General features: G+C 29.5%; 1 protein-coding gene across 1 annotated transcript; it reads right to left on the reverse strand.

Moving 5' to 3' along the window:
- Nucleotides 1-20,395: 20,395 nt before the first annotated feature.
- LOC129321412 (cytosolic sulfotransferase 17-like) lies at nt 20,396-22,940 on the reverse strand. The gene is made up of 2 exons (XM_054967172.1): nt 21,825-22,940; nt 20,396-20,634 (listed from the first exon to the last, which is right to left on the reverse strand). Exon 1 carries the CDS (start codon nt 22,488-22,490, stop codon nt 21,876-21,878), a length of 615 nt encoding a protein of 204 aa, XP_054823147.1. The 5' UTR covers nt 22,491-22,940; the 3' UTR covers nt 20,396-20,634; nt 21,825-21,875.
- Nucleotides 22,941-24,445: the final 1,505 nt, after the last annotated feature.

A 24,445-nucleotide genomic window follows, 5' to 3' on the forward strand; every position in this document is an offset into this window, starting at 1 on the left:
TTAAGGTCATTACAATATATGTGGGGCAACGTAGGCAACAAATTTTTCTTATTTCTCTCAAAAGGAGTCAATTTCAACAGTTTAATCATGCATAATAATGCATTTTTTCTATCTGAAAGCAGGGTTCATCTACATTAAGTGATTCTAATCTTTTCACTAGCCTGGAATTGGGATTCTTTTCCCATTTTGATGAGCTTTTTTGAAACATTTCAAACTTAATTTTGTTTCCTTAATCATTCAATCACCTAATTCATTATTTTCGTACCATTAGAATGCCTTTAATTTGGAATCTATTATAGACATATTGCATTTTTATTAGGAAAGATGTTATATGCATGATTGTTTTAAGATTGATTTTTACTGTGTGCAGTAATCTGGTTCTATAGCCCCCTGTTTTAATTGTTTTATTTTGAATTAAATATTTAGAAAATTATTCTTAAACAATCATGTATCAGTTTCACGTGAAAATCGACATAGGTTGCACCACTACACTGCCGACTTTCAACTTTTTTGAGTAACCTATCAAATAGCATGAGTGTATGATCTAAGAAGATGATATGATAGATAATTAGTAATTCCAAGTTAATCTTTTGAAAAGAATTGTAGAGTTAGTGGCTTGCATATCTTAATTGCCATGCGTTAGAAATTTATACGTGGGCTTACATTGAATATTTTTATTGATTTGTGAAAACATAATTGGTGGTCCTGCCTGAATTTTTAAAGCCCATTTTATGTGAAATGATCACATACTTAATGGGCCTGACACACAATCTATTGCTGGCTCCCCTCTCTAACCCAAACTCGTTGTGTTCTTTCCCACCAAAAGTTGCATAACTCTAAAACCTCAAGGTAAATAAACAATAAAACAGAGGTTGACTAGCTCAGGTAACTTGGCGACTATAATCGAATCAAGTATGCAGCTAAAATGTATTTGTTTAGTTTCTTATCACATACACTAGATTTGCCTTATCTAATCCATTAATTAGATCTTACACAATATGTTCATATTTTACTTTTGTTCGGTTCAAATTAAGCAAACGTGTAAAATTAATGCTTAATAAGAGTATTTGCATTGAGTTCTTATTAGAATGATGTTCCACTCATCAATTTTTAAAGAATTTAGCAACTAGTTGGAATATAGTATTAAAAATGATGCAGATTTTGCTTATGTTGTTATCTTTTTAGACTTGATCATGAAAAGCAATTGGGTGGTGATATATTTGGGACATAGGGATTTACAAATTGGAATAAAAAAAGAAAAGCTATGTCCCATGTTGGAGGTCCTAACAATGCTCATAATATTGCTTGAAAAAAAGTGTCAAGATGTAACGAATCAAAATTAACACATTGAAGTTGCAATTTTTAAGCAACCTAGACATGTTCATTACCTATATCAAAGATATTTGAATGCATCAATTGATTGTGTCTACTTTTTGTTAAAGTAAGGATTAGCTTTTTGGGGTCATGATGAGTTTAGTAAGTATACTAATTAAGGTAATTTTTGTGAACTTCTCAGCTTTCTTAGTGACTTAATGAATCAATCAATCAAGTTGTTTTGAAAAAAATGCTCCTAAAAATGGTTGATTGACTTTCCATGAAATTCAAACAAATATTATTAAAGCTGTTGCAGTTGAAACAGCTAATGCTATTATTCTTGATCTTGGAGATTAATTGTTTTGCTATTATTGTTGATGAGTTACACCATGAATCAAATAAGGAGCAAATGGTTGTTGCTTTGCGTTATGTTGATAAAAATAGATGTATTGTTGAGCATTTTCTTCGTATAGTGCAAGTTAAGGAGACTACTGCTTTGTCATTAAAGATGAAAGTTCAAGAGTTGTTATCTAACTTTGGGCTAAGTATAGCAAGAATATGTGGGCAAGGTTATGGCGGTGTTGGTTGTAACACCCTAATTTTTACTAACTAAAAACTTAACCAAATACCATGGTAATAAAAATATTTAAACCAATAAAAATAATTACCATAGTATAATGATTTAAAGCCAATTCTCAAATTTATTTTAAAAAAATGATTATAGAGGAAAAGAGTTAATCTGTATTTTAGGGAACTATCATGGTTATGGAAATTCATCTAATAAATAGATATTTAAAAATTTAGTCTTACTAGAAATGATAAAACTATTTAAAAAGGTTACTAAGATTATAAAAGTTAGCCCTTACTATTTAAAATCATAAATAACACCCTACCATAATAAAAAAGAGTCTACCATGACAGATAAAAAAGAATCCAAAAATAAGTATTCCATTACACAAAAGTCTATGCTTACTAAAGCTTGTAGATTTACATGTCACATCCCTTCATAAATACTTAGATATTTATTTCAATAAATGTCTCGACACTTAGAATTTTATATTAGAATATTTACTTTAAATAGATCTATTATGCAATTTCTATGGCCTTAAGCCTCAGCTAGCATTACCCTTGCCAATCATCAATAAATAAGAAACAATTTTCAACTTGACCCAAATTAACAATGAGTCCTATACTAGAAAATAATTATTCTACAAACTAAAAAGGGACTTAAAGCTTACTCAAGCTAAGCCCCAAGTTTCCAGATGCTTTTCCTTTACTTCGTTAAGCTTACCTAAAATGTTAAAGAGAGGAGTAAGTACTAACGTCACAGTAACCCAGAGTTTTACCATATATATGCGAACTTACAACCACACACATTAATAATATATGCAAACATATAATTTCATCATCAATATTAAATTATGAGCACAATAATTTACAAGCCATCATTCATAATAATTATATACAACATATGATCATATGCAAAGGTACAAAGCCTAAGTACCAAACTAAACTCCCCTCCTCAAAAAATCCAATAGGAGATGTCACTATCCCATACACTACTAGAAATTATGCTTTTGACAACGCCTTTTAACGTCGATTTTTTAAAAAACTGTTGTTAAAAAAAAGGTGGTGACAAAATTGTAAGTATACAAAAATTTTCTTTTAGAATGAGACACTTTAAACGTCAGTTATCTAATAACTGATGTTAAATAGTGTTTTAACATCGGTTATCTAAGCAAACTGATGTGTAAAAAAAATAGCAAGTTTTTAACGTCGCTTCTATAAAGAATCGACATTAAAAACATAAACTGACGTCTTTCTCCATAGAACCAACGTCGTTTCCTTTTGCAATTTATAAACAAATATGAACAGATAGTGCGACGCAAAATTTCCAAGTTTCTTTCCTCTCTCAGTTCTAAAGTGCTGTGCGGACGCCGAAGAACTACGACCGAACTGACCGTGCCTCTGTTGAAGTCACTGTGCGCCGCTGTCGCTACTGTTATTGCCCCTGTAGAAGCCTCTGACTGCTTTTGTCAATTCTGTTACTACTGTTGTGAAGCCATTTTCCTTCTTTGAAACTATTTCTGTCTCCATTTCTTTGATTTTGGGGCTTTTGAGGTACATTTTCCTCATTTCTCTTTGTGGTTAAAGCTCATGCTTTGATTTGGATCTCCATTTGCTTTAGTCTTTCTTCTATTGTAAGTGAATCTTCCATTTGATGCTTCTTCCTCTTCCTCCATTGTTGGATGTTGCTTCAAGTTGGTTTTTTAGGTTGCATTTTCGTGCCTATAAATTACAAATAAGTATCATTATTTTTTTTCTATTTTTTCTTTGATTTAGGAAAATTTTCTTGACTGGAGATGTGTATATATATATATATGTATAATTTTTTGCTGCTTTTATTATTTTATAATTAATGTAACTCTTTTTTTCTGTAAAATGTTTCTGGATAGAGGAATTAAATTTATTGTGAGGAATATGAATGTTGTTGGATAAAGGAATGAAATTTGTACTTGCTTAGATGAATTAAATTATTTATGATAAATTTTTTTAGATGAATGTTGCTGGATAGTATAATGGAATCTATACTTGTTTAGAGAAATCGTTATATGTTTAAATTTATTTAATTTACTTAAATTTTTAAGTTGCTTGAGATTTAAATTAAACATAATTGTTGTTGAAAATTTTGAGAGATCTTATTTTAAGGGGAAGCTCTGTTAAAATTTTTTCTAATCTTTGTAAAATTTATATATATATATATATATATAATATATTATTGGCTTGGGAGTTTGATTTGAATTTCATTGTTATTGAGATCTAAGTTGAATTTAATTTTTGTTGAAATTTTGAAAGGTCCTATTTTTAAGGGAAATCTGCCAAAATTTTTGAAATTAAGTGAGAAAAAATTTATCTATAGTATTATTTATGTTGATTAATTAGGTAGTTAAATAATAAATCGTAGTTGGAAAAAGGTCAAGTATACAAGTTTTGGTCCACAATTCATTATCAAAAGATTAAAGAGGACCAAGTTAGGGTGACAATTACACGTGTTTGAAAGGGTGAGAATGATGTACAATTGCCATTTTCCGCTTCCAAGTTTACAACAATAGGCCAAGCAAAAGATTTTTTATTCTATGGCTTAAAAATCTTATGTTAGAAATCGAAACAACATTGCCAGAGGTAAAAAAATAAGTTAACATTATGTTATTTTCTTTGAGTTATTTAATTACTTATATAACTTTTTTATTTTATGTTTTAATAGGAACCTAAAAATGTTGTAAAATTTCCTTGCCTGGCATAATTGCATGAAATTTACAAACATATGAAAGAAGGCATTACTGTTAAAATGCCACTTGGAGTCATGGCTATGGAAAGGGGATATGATCTTGGATTTCATAAGACAAATCTCAAGGAGTTCCTAAATCTAAAGGAGCTAGACATATTATGGACTAAATTAGGAATCTTGTGATTTTTCTGTATACTTTTAAATTTAGTTCATTTTATTTTCATGCCATTAACATTTTGATCTCATTTAAATAATAGGTACCTCTATAATATTTGTTGCGAAATGAAAAAAAAATACATTTGAATTTTTGTGCCACGAAGCTATATAAAAAGCTCACAATGTAGTACATAGAAGGATGATATATGTGATGAATCATATGTCAGACACGAAAATGCCATGTTATCTAATGCCAATTATTGATAGGCAAGTATTTTTTATTCATGAATGTGTATTTATGTGTGTGTGTGTGTGTGTGTTATCTAATACTCATTTAAATTTTTTATATGCTGCAGCTACCATTGGTCACTTTGTGTTATTTGTCCAAATCAAGGTGTAGTATATTGGTTTTATTTTCTAGGCAGAACACCAAGCAAGGAGTTAACATGGATTTTCAATAAGTAAACTTTTATCTATATAAAATTTTATTTCTAGATATATTTATACTTTTGTAATGTTTTTTCATTTACAAATGATAATAATGCACTTGAAATATATTATATGCTCACGTTTGGAGAATGCAAGCAAAAATAATCGGTGAAATGAATTTACCCAAATGTAAGTATGAACCTCTAACTTTCATATTTAATTATTATTTGCATGTTTGGGTTTAATTTTAAATTTCAATTTATTTTAGTGCCGTAGGAAACTAGGAAGCACATAATGTAGATATTATGTTATTCATTACATGTATGAGATAATTCAAATTGGAAGTATTGAAAGATTACAAGAGGCATTTGGTTTTGTTATTTTAGTTCAAATTTTTGTATTTAATTCCTTTAATTATTCTGATTAATTTTATCGTTTAGATTTTTGATAATACAAAGCCTTATAATGAAGAAAAAATTGATGACATTCGGGATATTTTGATTCAACAACTTCTTCAAGAATACTTTTCAAAGTGATTGAACATAATTCTATAGTTTTTAGTAGTTGAACAAATATATAATGTAGTTGTAACTTGTTATATATTGATTGTGGTTCTGCTAGCTAGCAGTTTACAATCTATACAATTTTCATCTTTTTAGATGTGGATGTATAGGATATTAAAAAAATATTTTTTTCAAAATAAACTTTTAACCATGAATTTTCAAAAACCATTGTTAAAATAAACTTTTAACCACAGTTATTATCAAAAACTCATTGTTAAAATCTACTTTTAACAACATTTATATATGATAATTGTAGTTAAAAAGACTTATAATAATGGTTTTTGAAAAATCACTATTAAAAGTCTAATTTTTAAAACATTTTGAATTATTTTTTTCACAATGTTTCAACATCAGTTATACTTATAACTGACTTTGAAAGTGTTTTTTAACATCAGTTAGTTAACTGACGTTAAAACTTTACTTTCTACTACCCATTTTTTTATTTCCCCTTAATAACCGACGTTAAAAGTTTAAAATAATCATTGTTAAAAATCTGTCCTACAGTAATGCATGTTCCCTCTTTACAAACTTGGTCAAGTAAGTATTGAGGAACAGAGCTATGAAAAAAAAATGTCAACCACTATGCGCACAGTGAAGACAAACCATATGGTCACAATTATGTATAAGTCAACATCCACATTATCATTAGCATCATCTTCTCAGCCTATTACCAATGCATGACATGCATATGCAATAATTTAGAATGCATACCAACAAGCTTTAAAGGACATATATTTCCTCAAATAATTATGGCAATAAGTCACAAGTATGGTTAGCCAAATTAAAGTAACCCATTAAATTATACAATCACATCATTTACAATTTGTCATATAGTTTATATATAGGTATTGTATTCAATTAGACAAAACATAAAAGAGCATACTTGTATAAGTTACCGCAGTAAATATAGTTGGCACACACATGAAAAAATTCTAAATTACTTATTCTTCTTAAGCTTACATGTAGCCATATAGCAGATCCAAGTAGTAAAAGCTCTCAATAAGAGTCTACAAAAGGTACTCACATATAAAAATATTTATTTAAAACTATTAATATATAATTTAAAACTATTAAAGAATTATCCTAAAAATACTATAAGGTTATCCTAAAGTTATTTAGGACCTTAAAACTACACTAAAGAAACCAAAATATTTTTTTAATTTCATACCCTTTTTTTTTATAGAATAGTTTTGCTATTTTTATATCTCTAATAATTTTTGTATATTCAAAAGAAGTGATTTAGTCTCTATTCATCTCAAATATTTATTTTAAGTCTCAAACCTTACTCTAAAAGCCCTCAAACCTTATAAAAAATTTATATCTAAAAATTAAACTTTCTAAAAATTCAAAATAGATCTACAAATATTTTTAGAATAACTTTTTATTAACAAAAAGATTTAAAAATTCTAAATATTACACTCTAGATTTTTCATCTTCTAGAAACTAGAAACCAAGAAAATAGATTGACATAACGAATCATTTAAAACATTTACATCATTTTATAAATCTTCAAGGCATCTGTAAAATATCTGATTATACTAGTATTACCTTTCCTTACTGCCTCGCACACTGACTCTCCCTAACATGCTCTCCTGTACGGCAGCAAAAAGGTGTAGTGTGTGCGTTCATGTTAACTAGGGTAATTATTTTATGGGGAGGGGAGTGGGCTGTGGGCCCACAGCCAAGGCCTCTTCTCTTATTATTATTATCTTTTTGTTCTTTGATTTTTCATTTTATAATTACACACACTATATTATAAATACCCACACATATATTTTCACATTACCATCACAAATATAAATATATTGACACCCGCGCACGTACTGACACACACGTATATTTATTTATTTATTTTTCTTTTCTTTTTATTTATTTATATACACATAATATATTTTATATTACAAATTAAAATATAAATAAATATATTTATTTATTTTCAATCTTTCATGCACTTTGCTTATATATGTATATATATCATTATCATTATTATTATTATACGTGCTTGAAGATAGATTCTTATAATTTATTCTATTTTAGATAAGTTTTCTTTTTTTAAAAAAATTATTTTACTTACTTTCTAAATTCTCAATTTTTGATAAATGTTTAATAATTTCTTATGTATCAAAATTATCTAGGATGGTACACTGGTAATATGCAATGTGAATTTAGTGGTCTCAAAAGTTTAATTTTGAGAGAGGATTCGTCTACATTTTATATGCATTACTTTGCTCATCAGCTATAGCTTATATTAGTTGCAGTTGTTAAAAATCACATTTTAGCTGCCTATCTTTTCAATTTAGTGAATATTATAACAAAAATTATTAGGGGACCTTATAAATGGCATGACTTGCTTCATGAAATATAAATAGAAAATGTTAAAAAGGCATTGGACGTATAAAAAATTTCTAGTGGACTGCATTTCGCACTTGGATGACATTATTTCAATCAAAAGCTCCATGTTGAAGGCCATGAAAATGTGCCTAGAAAGGAGATCATGAGAAGTCAACCTCATTATAAACGATAAATGCTCATCCCAGCATCTAGTTTTAACCAAAAAATAAAAAACCTTGGATAGACCAAGGTCGTCCTTAAGAACTTCATTATAATCCTCTACCCTTGCAAAGTGGAACAAAAAGGTATACTTCTCTATATTATGTACCTTGAACTCCTTATCAACACTCCATCCTTTTTTAATCATCGATTCAACGACCTCCTTGTTAAGGTTTTTGTCTGTTTACAATCGTCCCACTAGTGAACCTCCTCCACTAGCCTCCTTATTAGACTACTCTCTAAGATCACCTCTTTTTTGAAGTTTTCTTCTTCCTGCTACTCTCACCCATCATAATAATCATCCAAACATGCAAACACATACCCAAGCTTATATAACACAGACAGGCACATTGATCCTATCACACACAGCCTCATGACAAAAAGAAGGAAAAATGTCTTCGAAATGGCCTTATGATGACACAATGGGTGTTGTCACTGGCTGCATACACTCGAAGAGGAATAAGCCCTCAGCTCTCGTAGCAGAGAGGAAAAGAAGTTCTCACAGGGGAGAGGGATTCCACAAGTTCTCTTTAATGAACATTTGATTATATTAATCTCAAAACTTGTAAATATAAGTATATAATCTATTTTACATAATTATTCTGTCTACATAAAAATGATAACAAAAAATGAGAAACCAAATTTATGTTGTTTCTGCAATTCCACAAAGTTATTTGATTAAATTAATAACAAAAGTGTATATATAAGTATATAATCTATTTCACATAAATTCTTCTTTCTCTATAAAAAAGATCAATCAAGCTTATAGAATTAGGTTTCTAACATAAAACAAATGTTATTCTTAAAATAAGATCAAAGCAATAACTTTTTTATTAAAATAAAAATAAAATTAAAAATTATATATATTTTTTAAAAAGTAGCAAGTTTGTTGGAGTAGGCCATATCAACCTGCATTTAAATGGATTGAGAAAAATCCAACCCATCTCACCACTTTTTGATGGGTTGACTAGCTAACGAACTAAATTCTAACCCATTCTCCCAACTCTATCTCTAACATTGTATAACAAATTATAATATATACAATAAAAATATTTTTCTATCTAATAATTAATTTCTAGTGATAATTTAGAATGTGAGAACTTCAAGTAAAAATTTCATTAAAACTATGACAAATACTTGGTTAAAAGTGCACTTTTAATCTTTTAATTTTGCACAAAATTTTATTTTGGTTCCTTAATTAATTTTAAAATAATAATGATTGGAAAAAAATTATTTGAAACTAATAATTTTATAGTTAGAAAATTGAAACTTTGAAAGCTGAGATATTTTATAAAATTAAAGGACTAAAGTAGAACTCTATATTTATAGAACCAAAACTACTCTTTAACCTAAATCCTCTCTCTCTTCAATTATAAGACATTTTTAAAATTTTTATTGAATACATCAATTTTAATATTATCCTTTCTCTCTCTATAATTAATTTTTATCTATTTTCTTTTAAATATATTAAATTATGGGTATTTTTGAAAGTTTATATTTTTATTTTAAAAAGATAAGGTTATTAAGTGTATTTAATGAGGTTTATTGATATATGAAATTTTATTTAAAAGTGCCTTATAATTTAAGATGAAAGGGGTACTTTTTTATTCTGTTAAGGGTAGTATGGGAAATTAACGTAACCATAGCAAAATGTGGTTCTTGCGATCGTGGGCCGTGGCTGATAGTTGGTGTCTGCGTCGAGGGCAATGCAGATTGCAGCCAATAATACTGGGCAATGTATATATATATATTTTTTTCCTTATACCAACAAGCACTGTTCTTTGAATTCCACTTTTCAATGCATCAAAGGGCCTTTTATATAGACACACACACCAAAGGGCCAATTCCTTGGTACGGGTTTGGTAAAAAGGAAAAAAAAAAATTCCATGATATGGGTGCCGACAATTATTATTATTTTTTTACCTGAGTTACGGACAATTGTTTAACCACTATAATGCAATTATTGATAATAAATCTTCGCTACTTTGTATCCTTTGTCCATTTAGAAAAAACATGTGGGCACCAGCTTCTTTTGCTAATAAAAGCAATTGTTTCATTCAGTCCTTTAGTCTCTTTAACCATTCCTTATTGCGTAAGATACATATCACAATGTTGAAAATAACATTAAAAAAACCTCATGTCAATAATTGTCACTCGAATTAAAAAAAAGATTGAAGTTGAAAATAATGGTTTTGGCAGCTCTATTCGTTTGTCTTGGCACCGAGGACAGCGATTCCCGAGGAACATTTTTTTTAAATAAACAATTATGTTGTTTATTTAAATCCATGAACTTCTCACAGACCTCCTTTCACGCTTCTACCTTCACAGATTTTTTTTTTTTTTTTTGGTGGGGCGGGGGGCTTGTTCGTGTCAGTTCCGAATGGGTTCACATGAGATAGGGACAATGTTTAAACATGTAAAACTAACTTATTAAAACACTAAGCTTAACTTATCATGTAACTTGTTAATATATATGTGAGGGTTACTCATAAATAGAGAGATTTAATAATTCATATATGATAGTGTTAAAAAGACGAAAATATCCTGAAATTTTTTTGTGAAAAGTGCCTCGTATTTTAGATATTTTTAAAACTATGTCATCCTAAAACTTAAAAAATAATATAATTTTGCCTCACTGTTACCTCTGAAAAAAGTTGACGGTTAAATTTTGTTTTTTGACAAAATATTGATACGTGGCAAGTTTTCTTTCGTCTGACTTTCTCATTGCTCTTCCTCCCTCTGAACTGTTCATCTTGTTCCTCCCTCCCCTCGCATGTAATTGTCAATTTCCAAAAGAAATTTATCAAATCCATAGTTCCCAATTTGTTACTAACCTTCATATATTAACAAGTAAAAGTTACTATAACGATAAGTTAAATTGAGATTTCAATATTGAACATGTCAGCACAGTCCAGTTTTGGCAACACTGCTCATTACTCATTAGTGTATACGTACAATACAAGCTTAGAACTTTATTGCTCTTGACCCTCTTCAGAAGAAACCCTACCATGACGCTCGAAGCAAGCATATGGTCTATGATTATTGTTCTAAAATCCTATCCCCGACTGCCACGTTGAGCCCTGGTTTAATTTTTAATTTCAGTTTTTATTTGTAGATATAAATAAGATGAGAGTATGAGACTGACTGACTCCCAATTGATATCCCAATTTATATATACATAATGATTGCATAGCTTTGCTTTAATTCCCCCGTCAATCCTTGAGTCTCTACGTTGTCAGTTTGTTGGAGTTGGCTTCCCTCCGCGAGGAGAAGCCTCCTCAGCTTCTGCGGAGGGGCAAAGGCAAATTTAGTTAATCTAAACTATATAAATTAATATTTTTTATTTTTATTTTTAATTTATATTTTAAATAAAAATAAAAAATATGAAAATTTTAATAAATAAGTTTATTAAGTTAATAATCTAAATTTAATATTAAAATTTTTTAATAAGTTTATTGCTCTGTTCAAAATATATTGCACTTTCTAGAATATATTTAAAAAGTTAATTTAAATTTAGATAATTCATATTAAATATAGACTATCAAATTGACAAATATATTTGTTAAAAAATTTTACAATTTTTATATATTTTTATTTTAAAAATATAAAATATAAATAAAAATAAAAATTATTAAATTTAAACGATTCATATTTGCCTCTGTCCCCTGATGCAAAGGAGACTTCCTAAGCAGACGGAAAACGACCCGCAGTTTGTCACAATGGTCATCCGTACATTATTGAACCATCCATCGATCAGATCCATTGCATATTGATCCCTTTATTATTATTTTTTTTTCCTTTCAAGATACTGCGGCAAGCCTAAGCTTGAAGCAATAAGTAATTGAGAACAGAAAATACAAACGGAGTAGCCATCAAGGCTAATAACTCGGGGATTATAAGACCCTGGTCTTCTGGAACGAAGTTCGCACCGGGCACTCGGTGCAGAATGCACCGAGGTTATCTCCAAGCTCTGTCATGACGTCCCTCTCAGCTGGCAACAAATTAAATCTGCACACTTGATGAACGAGCTCTCTGGTTGTGTGGGATCCATTGCATGTATATTATATAAACTGTACTTATTTCCTGCATTCATTTGGAACTGTGAACTACTACAGGTCTATTAATTGCATTTCATAGTCAAAATCAAGCTGTAGTGTTTATGATTAGTTAGAAGAATCCAATGCATTGGGAGAGTTCTCAGCAAGCCTTCATACATATATATATATATTCTATATATATATATTCCCTTCGGTTTCATATTTATAAGTCATATTTTACAAAATCCATTCATCTCACAGCACAGTTTTGTAGATATATTTAAAATATTTTTTTTAAAATTAGCTTTATAAGAGTAATAAAAACGTAAGATGATATTATTTTTTGAATTTTTATACACAGCATATAAGAATCCTATATACTTTTATGTCTTATATTTTCATTAATATTGATGAAAATTGATAAAATAACTTACAAAAAGGACCGAAGGAATAGTAATATACTTACAATCAATTTGTTATTATAATTAATTACTCATTGGTTTTATTAATTTGCAGTTATATTTTTTAGGAAGTTGAGATAATGAGAGATATTTTAGGATAAGATAATTTATTTATTTTTAAAAATTTATAAATTAAAAAATAAACAAAGTAAAACATTACCAAGGACACTGTTATCATCATCAAATGCTACTTGTGATTTTACTTTTATATATATATTATATATATATATATATGACAAATCAACTTATAGAGTTAAGTAAGTAACATGAAACAAATGTTTTTTTAAAATAAGGGGAAAACAATAATTGTTAGAGCTAGGAATACGGGCGGGCCCGACCCTTAAGGGCTTGGCCCTTATGGGCTCGGCCCTTTAGGGCCTAAGCCCTAAAGCCCGATTTCTCATTTGACTCCTATTTTTCAAGCCCGGCCCTTATACTCAGGGCTCAAGGTCAGGCCCGTAAGCCCCTTTTTTAAAAAAATAAAAAATTATTAAAATTAAATTAAACATTATAAATAAATTAAAAGATTTTAAAATTAAAAAATTAAAATCATCATAATTTTTTAGAAATTAAATAACATACATTCGAAGTCTAGTAATAAAATTTAAATCTTCATTAAAAAATAGTTCATTTTTTATAAATATACAAACATAATAATTATAGAAAAATAAAAAATATCATAAATTTATAGTATACACTGATATTTATTAAATTATATTAAATTAATTTAAAATAAATTAAAATAAATTAATATAATGTATTAGGATCAGGTGAGCAGGTCATTGATTTCAAATACGTGTTTTATTAAAAAAAATAATAATAATAAAAAATAACTAACAAGGCTTGAGGGCAGCCCGAGCCCGAGCTCTATTTACAGGCTTATTAGGGCCAAGCCCTTAAGCTCGATTACTTTAAAAAAATTTATTTTCAAAGCTTGAATCCTTATTTAAACAGGACGTTCAGGCCTAGCCCTTCAGGCCCGAACCTTATTTCCGACTATAATTTTTTTTAAATAAAAATAAAATAAAATATAATTTTAAAAAAGCAGGTCAATTACAGGTTAGCCCACCACAAGCAGCGTAGGTGGAGCAGGGTAATATCAATCGGTTGTGTAAAAAAGAAAAGAAAAAACCAATCTAATCCATCCTATACCACTTTTTGCAGTTGGCAGGTTACCCAGTAAAATTTTATCCATTTTCCTGGCTCCATCTCTAACATTGCATCACAAACTATAATAGAAGAATGACAGTTAAATTTTAAAAAATTAATTAATTTAATTAATTTTAATTAATTTTAAAATGCCAACAAAATTCTTTAATCCTTCATTGGTAATAATAAGTCTAATAGCAAGATTTGCAAAAACGGTTCTTGACTTTACAACTTGTTGTGATGTATATATAATTGTTTTCTAAATTTAAAAGCGAACACAAATGTTCATCTCTAACATTGAAAAATATTAAGTTAGCAGCTTTAAGAATTTACACGTTTGATCTTTTATTTTATAACTTTATTATGATGCATTTGTCACTTGTTTTTTAAATTTGACAGAAAATACAAATGTTAACATTTGATGTTTGAAAATATTAAGTCTAACAACTATAAAGATTTACAAAAGACCTTACTTCCTCAATATAGTGTATATCTTTGAACAATAAAGATGAATATTTGTATTTTCTATTAACATTTAGAAAATAAATTGCAAATGCATCACTATAAAATTGTAGGAATTGAGAGTTGAAATTACAAATTTCTGGAGCTATTAGACTTATTGCTACTAAAGGATCAGGCAACTTTGTTGGCATTCTGAAATTATTGGAGCTTAACTTAAATTAATTGAAGATAACTTGAATTAATTAATTACCTTGGGGACTTAACTATTATTCTCCCAATTGTAACATATGCCATAGAATATCATTCTAGAATTACTTTCTTGAGATAATTTTGTATGTGAGAACCCCATAAAATTTCATTCAAACTATAATAAATGCTTTGCTAAAGTGCACTTTAGTTTTTAATTGTTTTATTTTGAACCCTTAATTAATTTATAAAAATCTTTTTTTTCAGCCTTTTACAAAACATTCAAAACTTTTAATTTATTGGCAAGACATTTTTATATGCTGATAAATTAAGTTAATTTTCAATAAAATAATAGTGATTGGTAAAAAAATCATTTAAAACTAAATAACAATGTTAAAATTAGAAGACTGAAAGCTAAGAATATATTTTATAAGGTTAAAGACTAAACTGAAGTTTTATATAAAATTAGAGGGTCATGGGTACACTTTAATCTAAAAATTTTCATTTCGATCACGGGTAGCATGGAAAATAACTTAATCGTCTCAAAATGTGGTTCTCGTGACTGTGCCCTGGCTAATAGATTGATACTCTCTCTGTTTTAAAAATATAAAATATTTTTTATGAAATTAGATATTTAAATTGTAAAATATTTTTTAATCTTTCAAGATATAATCATTATTTTTTTTTAAAAGTATTTTTATTGATGGTGACTTTATATTTATTATAAATTATTTAATAAAAAAAAAATATAAAAATAAAATTAATTTAAAAATAAATAACTATTTCATTGAGAGGTGATATTTGATTAAAAATATTTATATTTTTAAAAAAAATAAGCATTTAAATGCTACATTTTGGGCCATGCAGGCAATGATACTGGGCACTGTACTTTAAATCCGACTTTCAATGCATCAAAGGGCCAGACATTTGTATGTATGTATGTATAATCTACACATCAGAAGGCCAATTCTTTGGCAACCTGAGTTTCCGACAATTGTTTAACCACTATAATGCTATTATTTACTGCCGGTTTGGTTTAAAATTTTACCCAAACAGTCAATTTTTGTGATAATTGATTATTGAGGCAATTAATTGATTTTATCATAAGCTAAGGGAAGCTGCTTCTAGAATCGCAAATGCAATTTGGAATCAAAAAGATCAATCAAAAAAGATCTGTCTCAATTAGAATTTCGAACAAGAAATCTGTCTCAATTATTTTATTTAAATAAATAATTAGTTAATTACATACATCAATTAAAAAATTAATTCTGATTAAATTATAGTAATTTATTCATCTAAATTATCCAAACATATGTTAAAATAATTTTAAAAAAAAATATATAAATAAATTGCATTAAAATATAATCAATTATAATTAAAATTAATTATATTAATTAATTAATTTATAAATAATTACTATTCAATTAAAATTCAAACGAACCCTTAGTAATAAATTTTCACTATTTTGCATCCTATTCCCATTTAGATAAGCTTTTGGACCAAAGGCTCCCTAAAACATGTGGACACCAGCTTTTTTATTGTTTATAAAAGCAATTGTTTTACTTAGTCCTTTAGCTCTTTTAATCACAATAAAGATAAAAGTTGAAAATAATGGTTTTGGCAGCCCTGTTCGCTTGTCTTGGCACAAAGGACAACGATCCCCCAGAAACTTTTTTTATTATTATTTTAAATAAAAGCCTATAACTTGGTCAGGCAATCATGTTGTTTATTTAAAAGGAGAATTTGATTGAGGATCAAGGGAGCAATAAATCTTCAGATAGCTTTCAAAAAATTTAAAATATTAATTCAATTTTATGGGATCAAATTAAAAATAAGTTAAAAATAAAAAAATTAAAATATTCTCAATTCAAATATTTAAAAATAAACCATTAGCCACTGTCGTCGGTGATTGGAGCTTTGCTGGCAACAGTAACAACTGGACCACCATCGCTGAAGCTCTGACCATCGGCTGGACCACCATCGCAGGAGCTCCGGCCGCCAGCTGAACCACCATCAACGGTGGCTGAAGAATTATGAAGAATTAATTTCTCCAAAGGTGGCTAAAGTGGGTATAAAACCCAAGACCTCTTAATTCACTAAAAAGTTTTGAACCACCAACCCATTCAACCCATTTATTTATATAATGCATAAAATTATATGTATAATAAACCTTGTTTCCAAACTACTTGATTATTACATTACTTGTTAATTGCGTAACTTTACTTGTTAATTTTAACAGAATTTGTTAATTACTTAACTTTCCTCGTTAACCCCACGATTTTTGAAGCAGAAATAAATTACTTATTAATCGTGTAACTATATTTATTGATACCTTAACAGGACTTATCAATTACTTAACTCTTCTTGGTAAGTCCGTGACTCCTACAACAAAGCTACATTACTTGTTAATCGCGTAACTATTGTTGTTAATACCTTAATAGAACTTGTTAATTACATGAATTTACTTGTCAAATCCATGACTCCTTCAACTAAACTGCATTACTTATTAATCATGTAACTTTACTTATTAATTAAGCAACAATACTTGTTAATTACATAGCTTGACTTGTTAATACCATAACAATAGTTGTTTAACTGTTGTTTCAAAAAAGCAACCAAATTACTTGTTAATATTTGTTAATTCCTCAACAATACTTGTTAATTATCTATTATCACTTGTCAAATGAATATATAATTTACATAAAAAATTGAATTTGTCAGATAATGAAAGTGATGACAATTGGGTCTCCCTTATCAGTGTTAAGCATACTTGTTAAAATATATAAGGCTTTAATTGTATAAGATTTTTCAAATTTCTAATTTGATGAATTATATACAATTTTATACATTATATGATTGAATGAATTGAGTGGCTTGGTAGTCTAAAAGCTTTTGGTGAGCCAAGGAGTCTTGGATTCTACACCCACCTTAACTACTTTTGGAAAAATTAAATGGCTGTTTGAAACTATTTGAAACTATTTTTATTTTATTTTTCTGAGAATTGGTGTTTTGTAGACCATGTTTTGAGAACAAAAAAATAATGAAAATAGGTATCTTTTCTATTCTTTCTTATTCTCCAGAACAATAATCACAAAACATCTAAAAGTTATTTTTATTTTCTATTCTTTAAAATAATATTTTATTTTTTTGTTCTTCAAAACACTTTTTAAAAATATGTTACGAAACAAATTTTTTTGTTCTCTTGTTCTAGAGAACAGCAAAATATTTTTAGAATAGGTTTTCAAATAGGCCCTAATTCTCCATAATTCTCTAGCCACTGTCGATGGTGGTCCAACCAGTGAGTGGAGCTCCGGCAATGGTGGTCCAGTGGCTATCATTGCCAGCGAAGCTCTGGTCACTAGCGACGATGACTAGTGTTTTTTTTTTAAATATTTGAACTGAAGGTATTTTGATCTTTTCTACTTTCAACTTATTTTTAATTTAGTTCCATAGGACTAAACTAATATTTTAGAATTCTTTAGTAGCCACTTGAAGATATGTTGCTTCCTTAATCCTTAAATAAAATTCTCTCTTATTTAAATCCATGAACCTCTCACAAACCTCCATTCACACTTTTGAATCCACATTCCATACTCATCAATGCTCATCACTCTCAAAGTAATCTTCCCTTCATTTTATCTCAAAATAATCTCTATCATTGATTTTAAATTAATTTTTAAATATTTTAAATATTATATTTGTGATAATAAAAATTATAAAAAATTATTAGTAAATATTGAGTTTATAAAATATATCTAGATAATCAATTTATAAAAAATAAAAAAAAATTTAATATTAAATTAAATTATTTAAATTATATATAGACTGTGCAGAATATATTTGGATGGTCAATTTATAAAAGATATAAAAATATTATATTAAATTAGACTATTCAAATTAAATTTGTACTAATAAAATCAACAATATTTATTATCAACAGATTTATTAAAAAATTGATCTTTTTATGCATTTTTATTTTGATAAATATAAAATAAAAATAAAAATTTAAATCTAAGTTATCCAAATTTTGGTAGAAGTGATTTGTGTGATAGTCCTCATCATGTAATACGCGCCAAAAGTATTCTAGATTTAACATTAAAATTTTTTATAATTTTTATTTTCACAAATATAATATTTAAAATATTTAAAAATTAATTTAAAATTAACAATAGAGATTATTTTAAGATAAAATGAAGGGCCAAGATCACTCCTTGAGGGTGATGAGCACTGAATGTGGATCCTCATACTTCTACCTTCACATATTTGGGGGGAAAAATATTGTACGTGTTAGTTTCCAATAATGGGTTCACATGAGCTATGGACAATGTTTAAACAGGTAAAACTAACTAAAACACTAGCTTGGCTTATCATGTAACATGTTAAAGTGTGAGCGTCACTCAGAAATTGAGAGATTTAAAAATTCACATATGATATTATGTTAAAAAAGCAAAAATGTCCCGAAATTTATTTATAAGAGGTGCTTAGTATTTTAAATTTTTTTTAGAACAATATCATTCTAAACAAGATCACGGTGAGTTCTGCACTTCTATTACACGACAAGAGAGATAGAATTCAAACTAGGAAAGTCAAGAGCCCAGGAGAGCGACAACGGTAGAACGGGTAGCGATGATGGTTGATGACTGATAGGGGGTTCAATTTGATTTAGGGCTAAGGATGAGTCTTCAGAGCTAGTAGGGGTGGGGTTTGATCGATTGATTTTTTGAATTCAAAAACAAAACCAACGGAGCTTCTTTGCTCTTTTGCTTTTTCAATTTTTTCTTTTTTAAAAAAACTCCCAAAACAACATAATTTGGGGATTTTGAAGGCCAAAATAAGAATTTTTGGAATTTTTGAAGGCAAAATATGTGACCCAATTGACCTAGCTAATCCATTGGGTTATCCAGTTTACATTGAGTTGATCTCAGGTTGGCCAAGTCATATCGGGCTACTTGCTAACTGGGTCTGGATGAAAATTGAACCGGTAGAAAGGTTAGGTCACCGGTTCACGGGTTGATCCAGCCAGTCGGTCTGATTTTCCATATAATGAAAAAAGAGAAAAACGTGTATGGGAAGATGGGATGTTCTGACCGCAAAACTAACATCTCGTTTGAATAAAAAAATAATAAATTTATTGTAATTTGTACTCATGGTTTGAAATTTGAATACCATTATTGCATTATTCATTTCATTTATTTCTTCACTTCTTCATCTTTCCTTTGGTTTAGCTTCTTTGTCTTGCGAGCACAGCCCCACTAGCATGAGACAATGACTATGGTGAGCAACAAACAACAATAATAAAGCTGGTGGTGAAGCAAAGTTGCCCACGAAACCCATGCAAGCTCGAGAAGGTCAAAGACGAGACCCACAATTGAAGGACACACGGAGTTTGTAGATGAAAATGTCGAAGGTCTGTTTTGTCCTTTTTGAGTGGATCATGGGTAAGAGATCAAAGCCAAGAGGCAACTAGCAAGAGGCTTCTATAATTTTTTTTCTCTTATTTCATGTAATCCGATCAACCTGCCTAACTCATAGAGTTGGACGAGCTAATCTGAATTAATCTTGAGTTACCTGGGTTAACTTGAATTGATTAATATCCAAATAAAGTGAAAAATTAGATTGAACACATTGCTGGTTCATCAGTTTGCCCAGCCAGTCTCATCCGATTTTACAAACCATGGTTAAACTTAAAAAAGAGTGTAATTTCACCTTAATGTGAGCTCTAAAATATGTTGACTGTCAATTTTTTTTTGACAAAAATATTGACACGTAGCAAGTTTCTATTGGTCCTATTTTCTCAAGGCTCTTCCTACTGTTCATGTCGCCTCTCAATCCCTTTTAACCACCACCTTTGTGATTCATCTTCGCGTAAGTAGTGTTGATCCCTCTCTTCTCAGCTCACATCCTATTTCCTGCAAGAAATTAAGGCATGCATCCACTTCGACTGCCTCAACCAATCCAGCCCTTCCGATGACTATTCATGCATCCATGGTGGCTGATCCATGCAGCCATGGTGATGAAATTAAAATCCCGTTTGGTTGCTAAAAAGAAATGGATTGAAAAAATAAAATTAAAAATAAGATGATAAAAAAAATAGTTAACCACATTTATAAAGGAGAGGATAATTTAATTCATGTAATTAGGTATCATGATTTATAAATTTTTTTAAAGGTGTGATGATTTTTACATTTGTATTATATATTAATGAGTTTTATTATACTTATTATGAAGAGAAAGATTGATTTAGTTTATTTTGTATTGATTTTTTCAATATATTATACTTCATTCTTTTTCAATAATCAAATGAGATCTAGAGTCTGTTTGGTTCGAGGGGAGGAAAAGGAAGGGGAGGGGAGGTGAGAGGAGCGGAGGGAAGGGAGGGAGAGGGGGAAGAGGGGGAGGGGAGGAGAGGAAAACTCCCCCCCAATTTAGAGGGGAGGGGAGGGAAAATTTTTAAAAATTTCCCCTCCCCTCCTCCTAACCAAATGAGGGGAGGGAGAGGAGCCCCTCCCCTCCCCCCCAATCAAATAGGGCCCTAAAGTTTCGCTCATGAAGAGCAAAACTATCACACATAAGGTGGTTGCACTTTTGGATTCCTTTGACCACTATCTATCTACCATGAAACTACCAAACATTCAATCCAGGTTCATATTGATCCTCATTCTTGCTCTTTTTTAAAAAAAAAAATTTTGCTAAAATTTAACTATCAATTTACAAAAGAAATTTACCAAATCCATACATCCCAATTTGTTACTAATTATCCTTCATATATTAACAAGTAAAAGTTACTACAATGATAAGTTAAAATTGATATTCTAATATTGAACATATTGGTACAGTCCAGTTTTGGCAACACTGCTCATTACTCATTGGTATACATGTGCATTACAAGCCTAGAGCTTCTTCAAATTTGTGGGAGGCATTATATTTAAATGCCAAACATCCATCTCAAGCATATATCTTAACATTTAATTATAAATATCAACATTTGAAAAGCAGCTTCACAAGAGATGTGAAAGTTCTATGAACGTCACAACACTTCATATAATCATCATAAGAAAGTAGAAACACAGCTAAAATTAACCTCTCATTGTCAGAAAATAATGAAATGCACCCAAGTGAAGCTATCAAAGATTTAAAAGCTAAAGAATACGTACGATGTACGAAAACCATTATACATTAACACAAACTAACAGTCAATCAATAGGTATATATAAAGTATTACTCGAACCTCGCTTATGGTAGACAAGATTGATAGATTGTCCAAGTAACATACATGGATCTAAAAATTGAAGCCATGTTTTCCCAGCTTCTCTTGAGTAATAAGATCAAGACGCTTGATCATGTTAGATGTGAGGAAATTCTCCCAATCTCCAACTTGTCCACGTCTGAAGTAAGCCTTAGTCTCTATTCCAAGCCACACTTTTCCACTCTTGTTAACCTCCAAATTGCTCAAATTCTCAAAACCACAAAGGTTCAATATATTTTCTATAATATTGTCATTCTCTTCCTCCTTAGAAAAACCATAGCCTGTAAACTCTGCAAGGTCCTTCAAAACATTGACCGGGTCACCCTTCAAATCCTCGAACCTCAAAATCATTCTCTTCTCTGGCCTCTCTAAGCTCTCCTTGTAGTATCCCAAAATTTGTTCCCAAAATGGCCCACAAACTGTCTTTCCCTGACAAAACTTTTCAAATGAATGCTCGATGCTAATCAACCCTTGACTTTCTGGTCTTAACTTGTTTGCAAATTGCCACATGGAGACAAACTGGTCCTTAGGATTTCTACACAAGTAGACAATCTTACACCTTGACTGCTCCACGGACTCTGGCAATAAAATGTATGGGAGATGGGTTGCAAAAAGCCTCGGTGATGGGAAAGATCTCAAGTCAGGCATGGCGGTCTGGAAGTACAAGACGGTTTCTAAGGAGGGACGAGATCATGAGGATTTGTAGTGAGAAGAGGATGAAAGTGTTGGGTTTGGGTCGGGTCTGGTTGTGGGTTTGGATAATGGGTCGTGCGATTGAGAATGGTGAAAATAAGGGCTTTGAGCCAGGTGGTACCAGCTTTTGGAGAGGTTACAAGGAGGATGTCAAGAGTCCTGACATTGAAAGTGGTTTTGACAATTAAGAGTTCCTTGCAATTGCGTTGTGGTGAACCAAAAACCATTGTATTGATAAAGATGGTTGTTGATCCAACCCAGTTCTGTGGGCAAGGTAGCAATGAGATCTTTTTGTTCCTGGGAAAGTTGTTCGTCTTCCATGAGGTACTTGGGAAGAGCAGGCACATCATCGGATTTTGAGTTTTTTGCTACCATTGTTACAGTCCGAGAAGAATAGAGAGAATAATCGGATAGATGATGAAGTGAATAAGGCTGAGATTGTTAATCAATCCAACAAAGTGTGATATTGGAAGATATCAAATCTCATCTCAATAATTCCGAATAATCAAATCAAATGTAAAAAGACGAAAGGAATGAAAACGGATGGCAAAAAGACAACCAAGTCCTTATCAAAATCAAATCTCTTCTCCAGTCTGCAAAATGATACTGATACGCAATGTCCAAGATCTTTAAATATCAAAATAAAAAGTAAAAATAATAGTTAACTCTCAAAATAATAAATTAATATTAGTGAAGTATTTGATAAAAAATTTTTAAAAATAAATTAAAAATATTAATTCAAATTATTATAAATCTTAGAGTTTACAGATGAGTATTTAAATATTAAATGTAACTTTTAGATTGCAACTTAAATTTTTATTATAACCATTTAAATTGATATTTATAATTTATTTTGTAAAAAAATTTGTCAGAAACTTAATTGATATTAATTCACTGTTTGGGACTTAACCGAGATTCTTCCGAATAGAAAAAGCCTTGCATGTGAAACAATCAGCAACACAATTTTATTATAAATTTGGAAGGTAAATTATGACTATTAAACAATCAAGTTATAGTTTTTTTTTTAGAAAAAAGATATACATTATCTAAAATCCAATTTTTCACGTGTAAAATTGAATTAGAAATTGCATGCTTAGTTGGTGAATTAACTAAACACGCGCCCACACAAAAACAAATAGTAGCTGATGATTGAAGTGATCGTATAATTAATTAGTTATATCCACATATTAGACATTTTATTTGATCTGTTTTCTGATCGAATGAAAATGCGTTCAAATACAATTCACATAAATAGTGTCCAAGCAGTGAAAATCCCATAAAAGTTAAATCGAATAATTTTTGGGTGGAAACAAATAGGAATTTTTTTGGGAGGAAGTGAAATATGCATATAACTATGCACAATTTTTTAAAACAAATAACATATATATAATATTACCTCTTTGTTACAGTACTGATGTCATAGCCCCAAATTTTAAATTATGTGAAAAAAATTTCTCCCAAATGATATTTATTTAAATTAGTGTTATAATAAATTGAAAGTGATAGTTTAGTAGAATTTATGTTAGTAACTTTTTTTAAAAGTTCAGAGTTTGAATTTTATTAAAAAAATTTGGTTTTATTTATTTTTTAATTATAGAAATTTTTTTGCCTTTTTTATAATTTTTCCTTAGGCTTTTTTGTAACTTTTCCAATTATCTTTTTGAGTTAGATTTTTACTCTCCTCTCCTATTCGAACTTCACGAAACAGAGCATCTCATGTTTTTCTCTTCTTTCTCTCCGCCACCAATGTACCTCTCTGGTTCTTCACCATCAGCCCATTCTTCTAGTTCTCCTCATTGGCTCTAGCTGCTCACTGTCGGTTTATGCTCCTTTTCGCAGTCGCATCTCTGCCTTGGAGTCATTAGACTTTTTTTTCCTTTTCCTTCTTTTACTTGAACGACAGAACCTGT

The sequence above is a fragment of the Prosopis cineraria genome, unplaced genomic scaffold, assembly GCF_029017545.1.
Source record: "Prosopis cineraria cultivar Desert tree isolate PC_DT_omini unplaced genomic scaffold, ASM2901754v1 PC10, whole genome shotgun sequence".
NCBI classification, from domain to species: domain Eukaryota; kingdom Viridiplantae; phylum Streptophyta; class Magnoliopsida; order Fabales; family Fabaceae; genus Prosopis; species Prosopis cineraria.

Excerpts from the sequence above, each read along its gene's own strand:
- LOC129321412 (XM_054967172.1), bottom strand. The coding sequence starts at position 22,490 with ATGCCTGACTTGAGATCTTTCCCATCACCGAGGCTTTTTGCAACCCAT.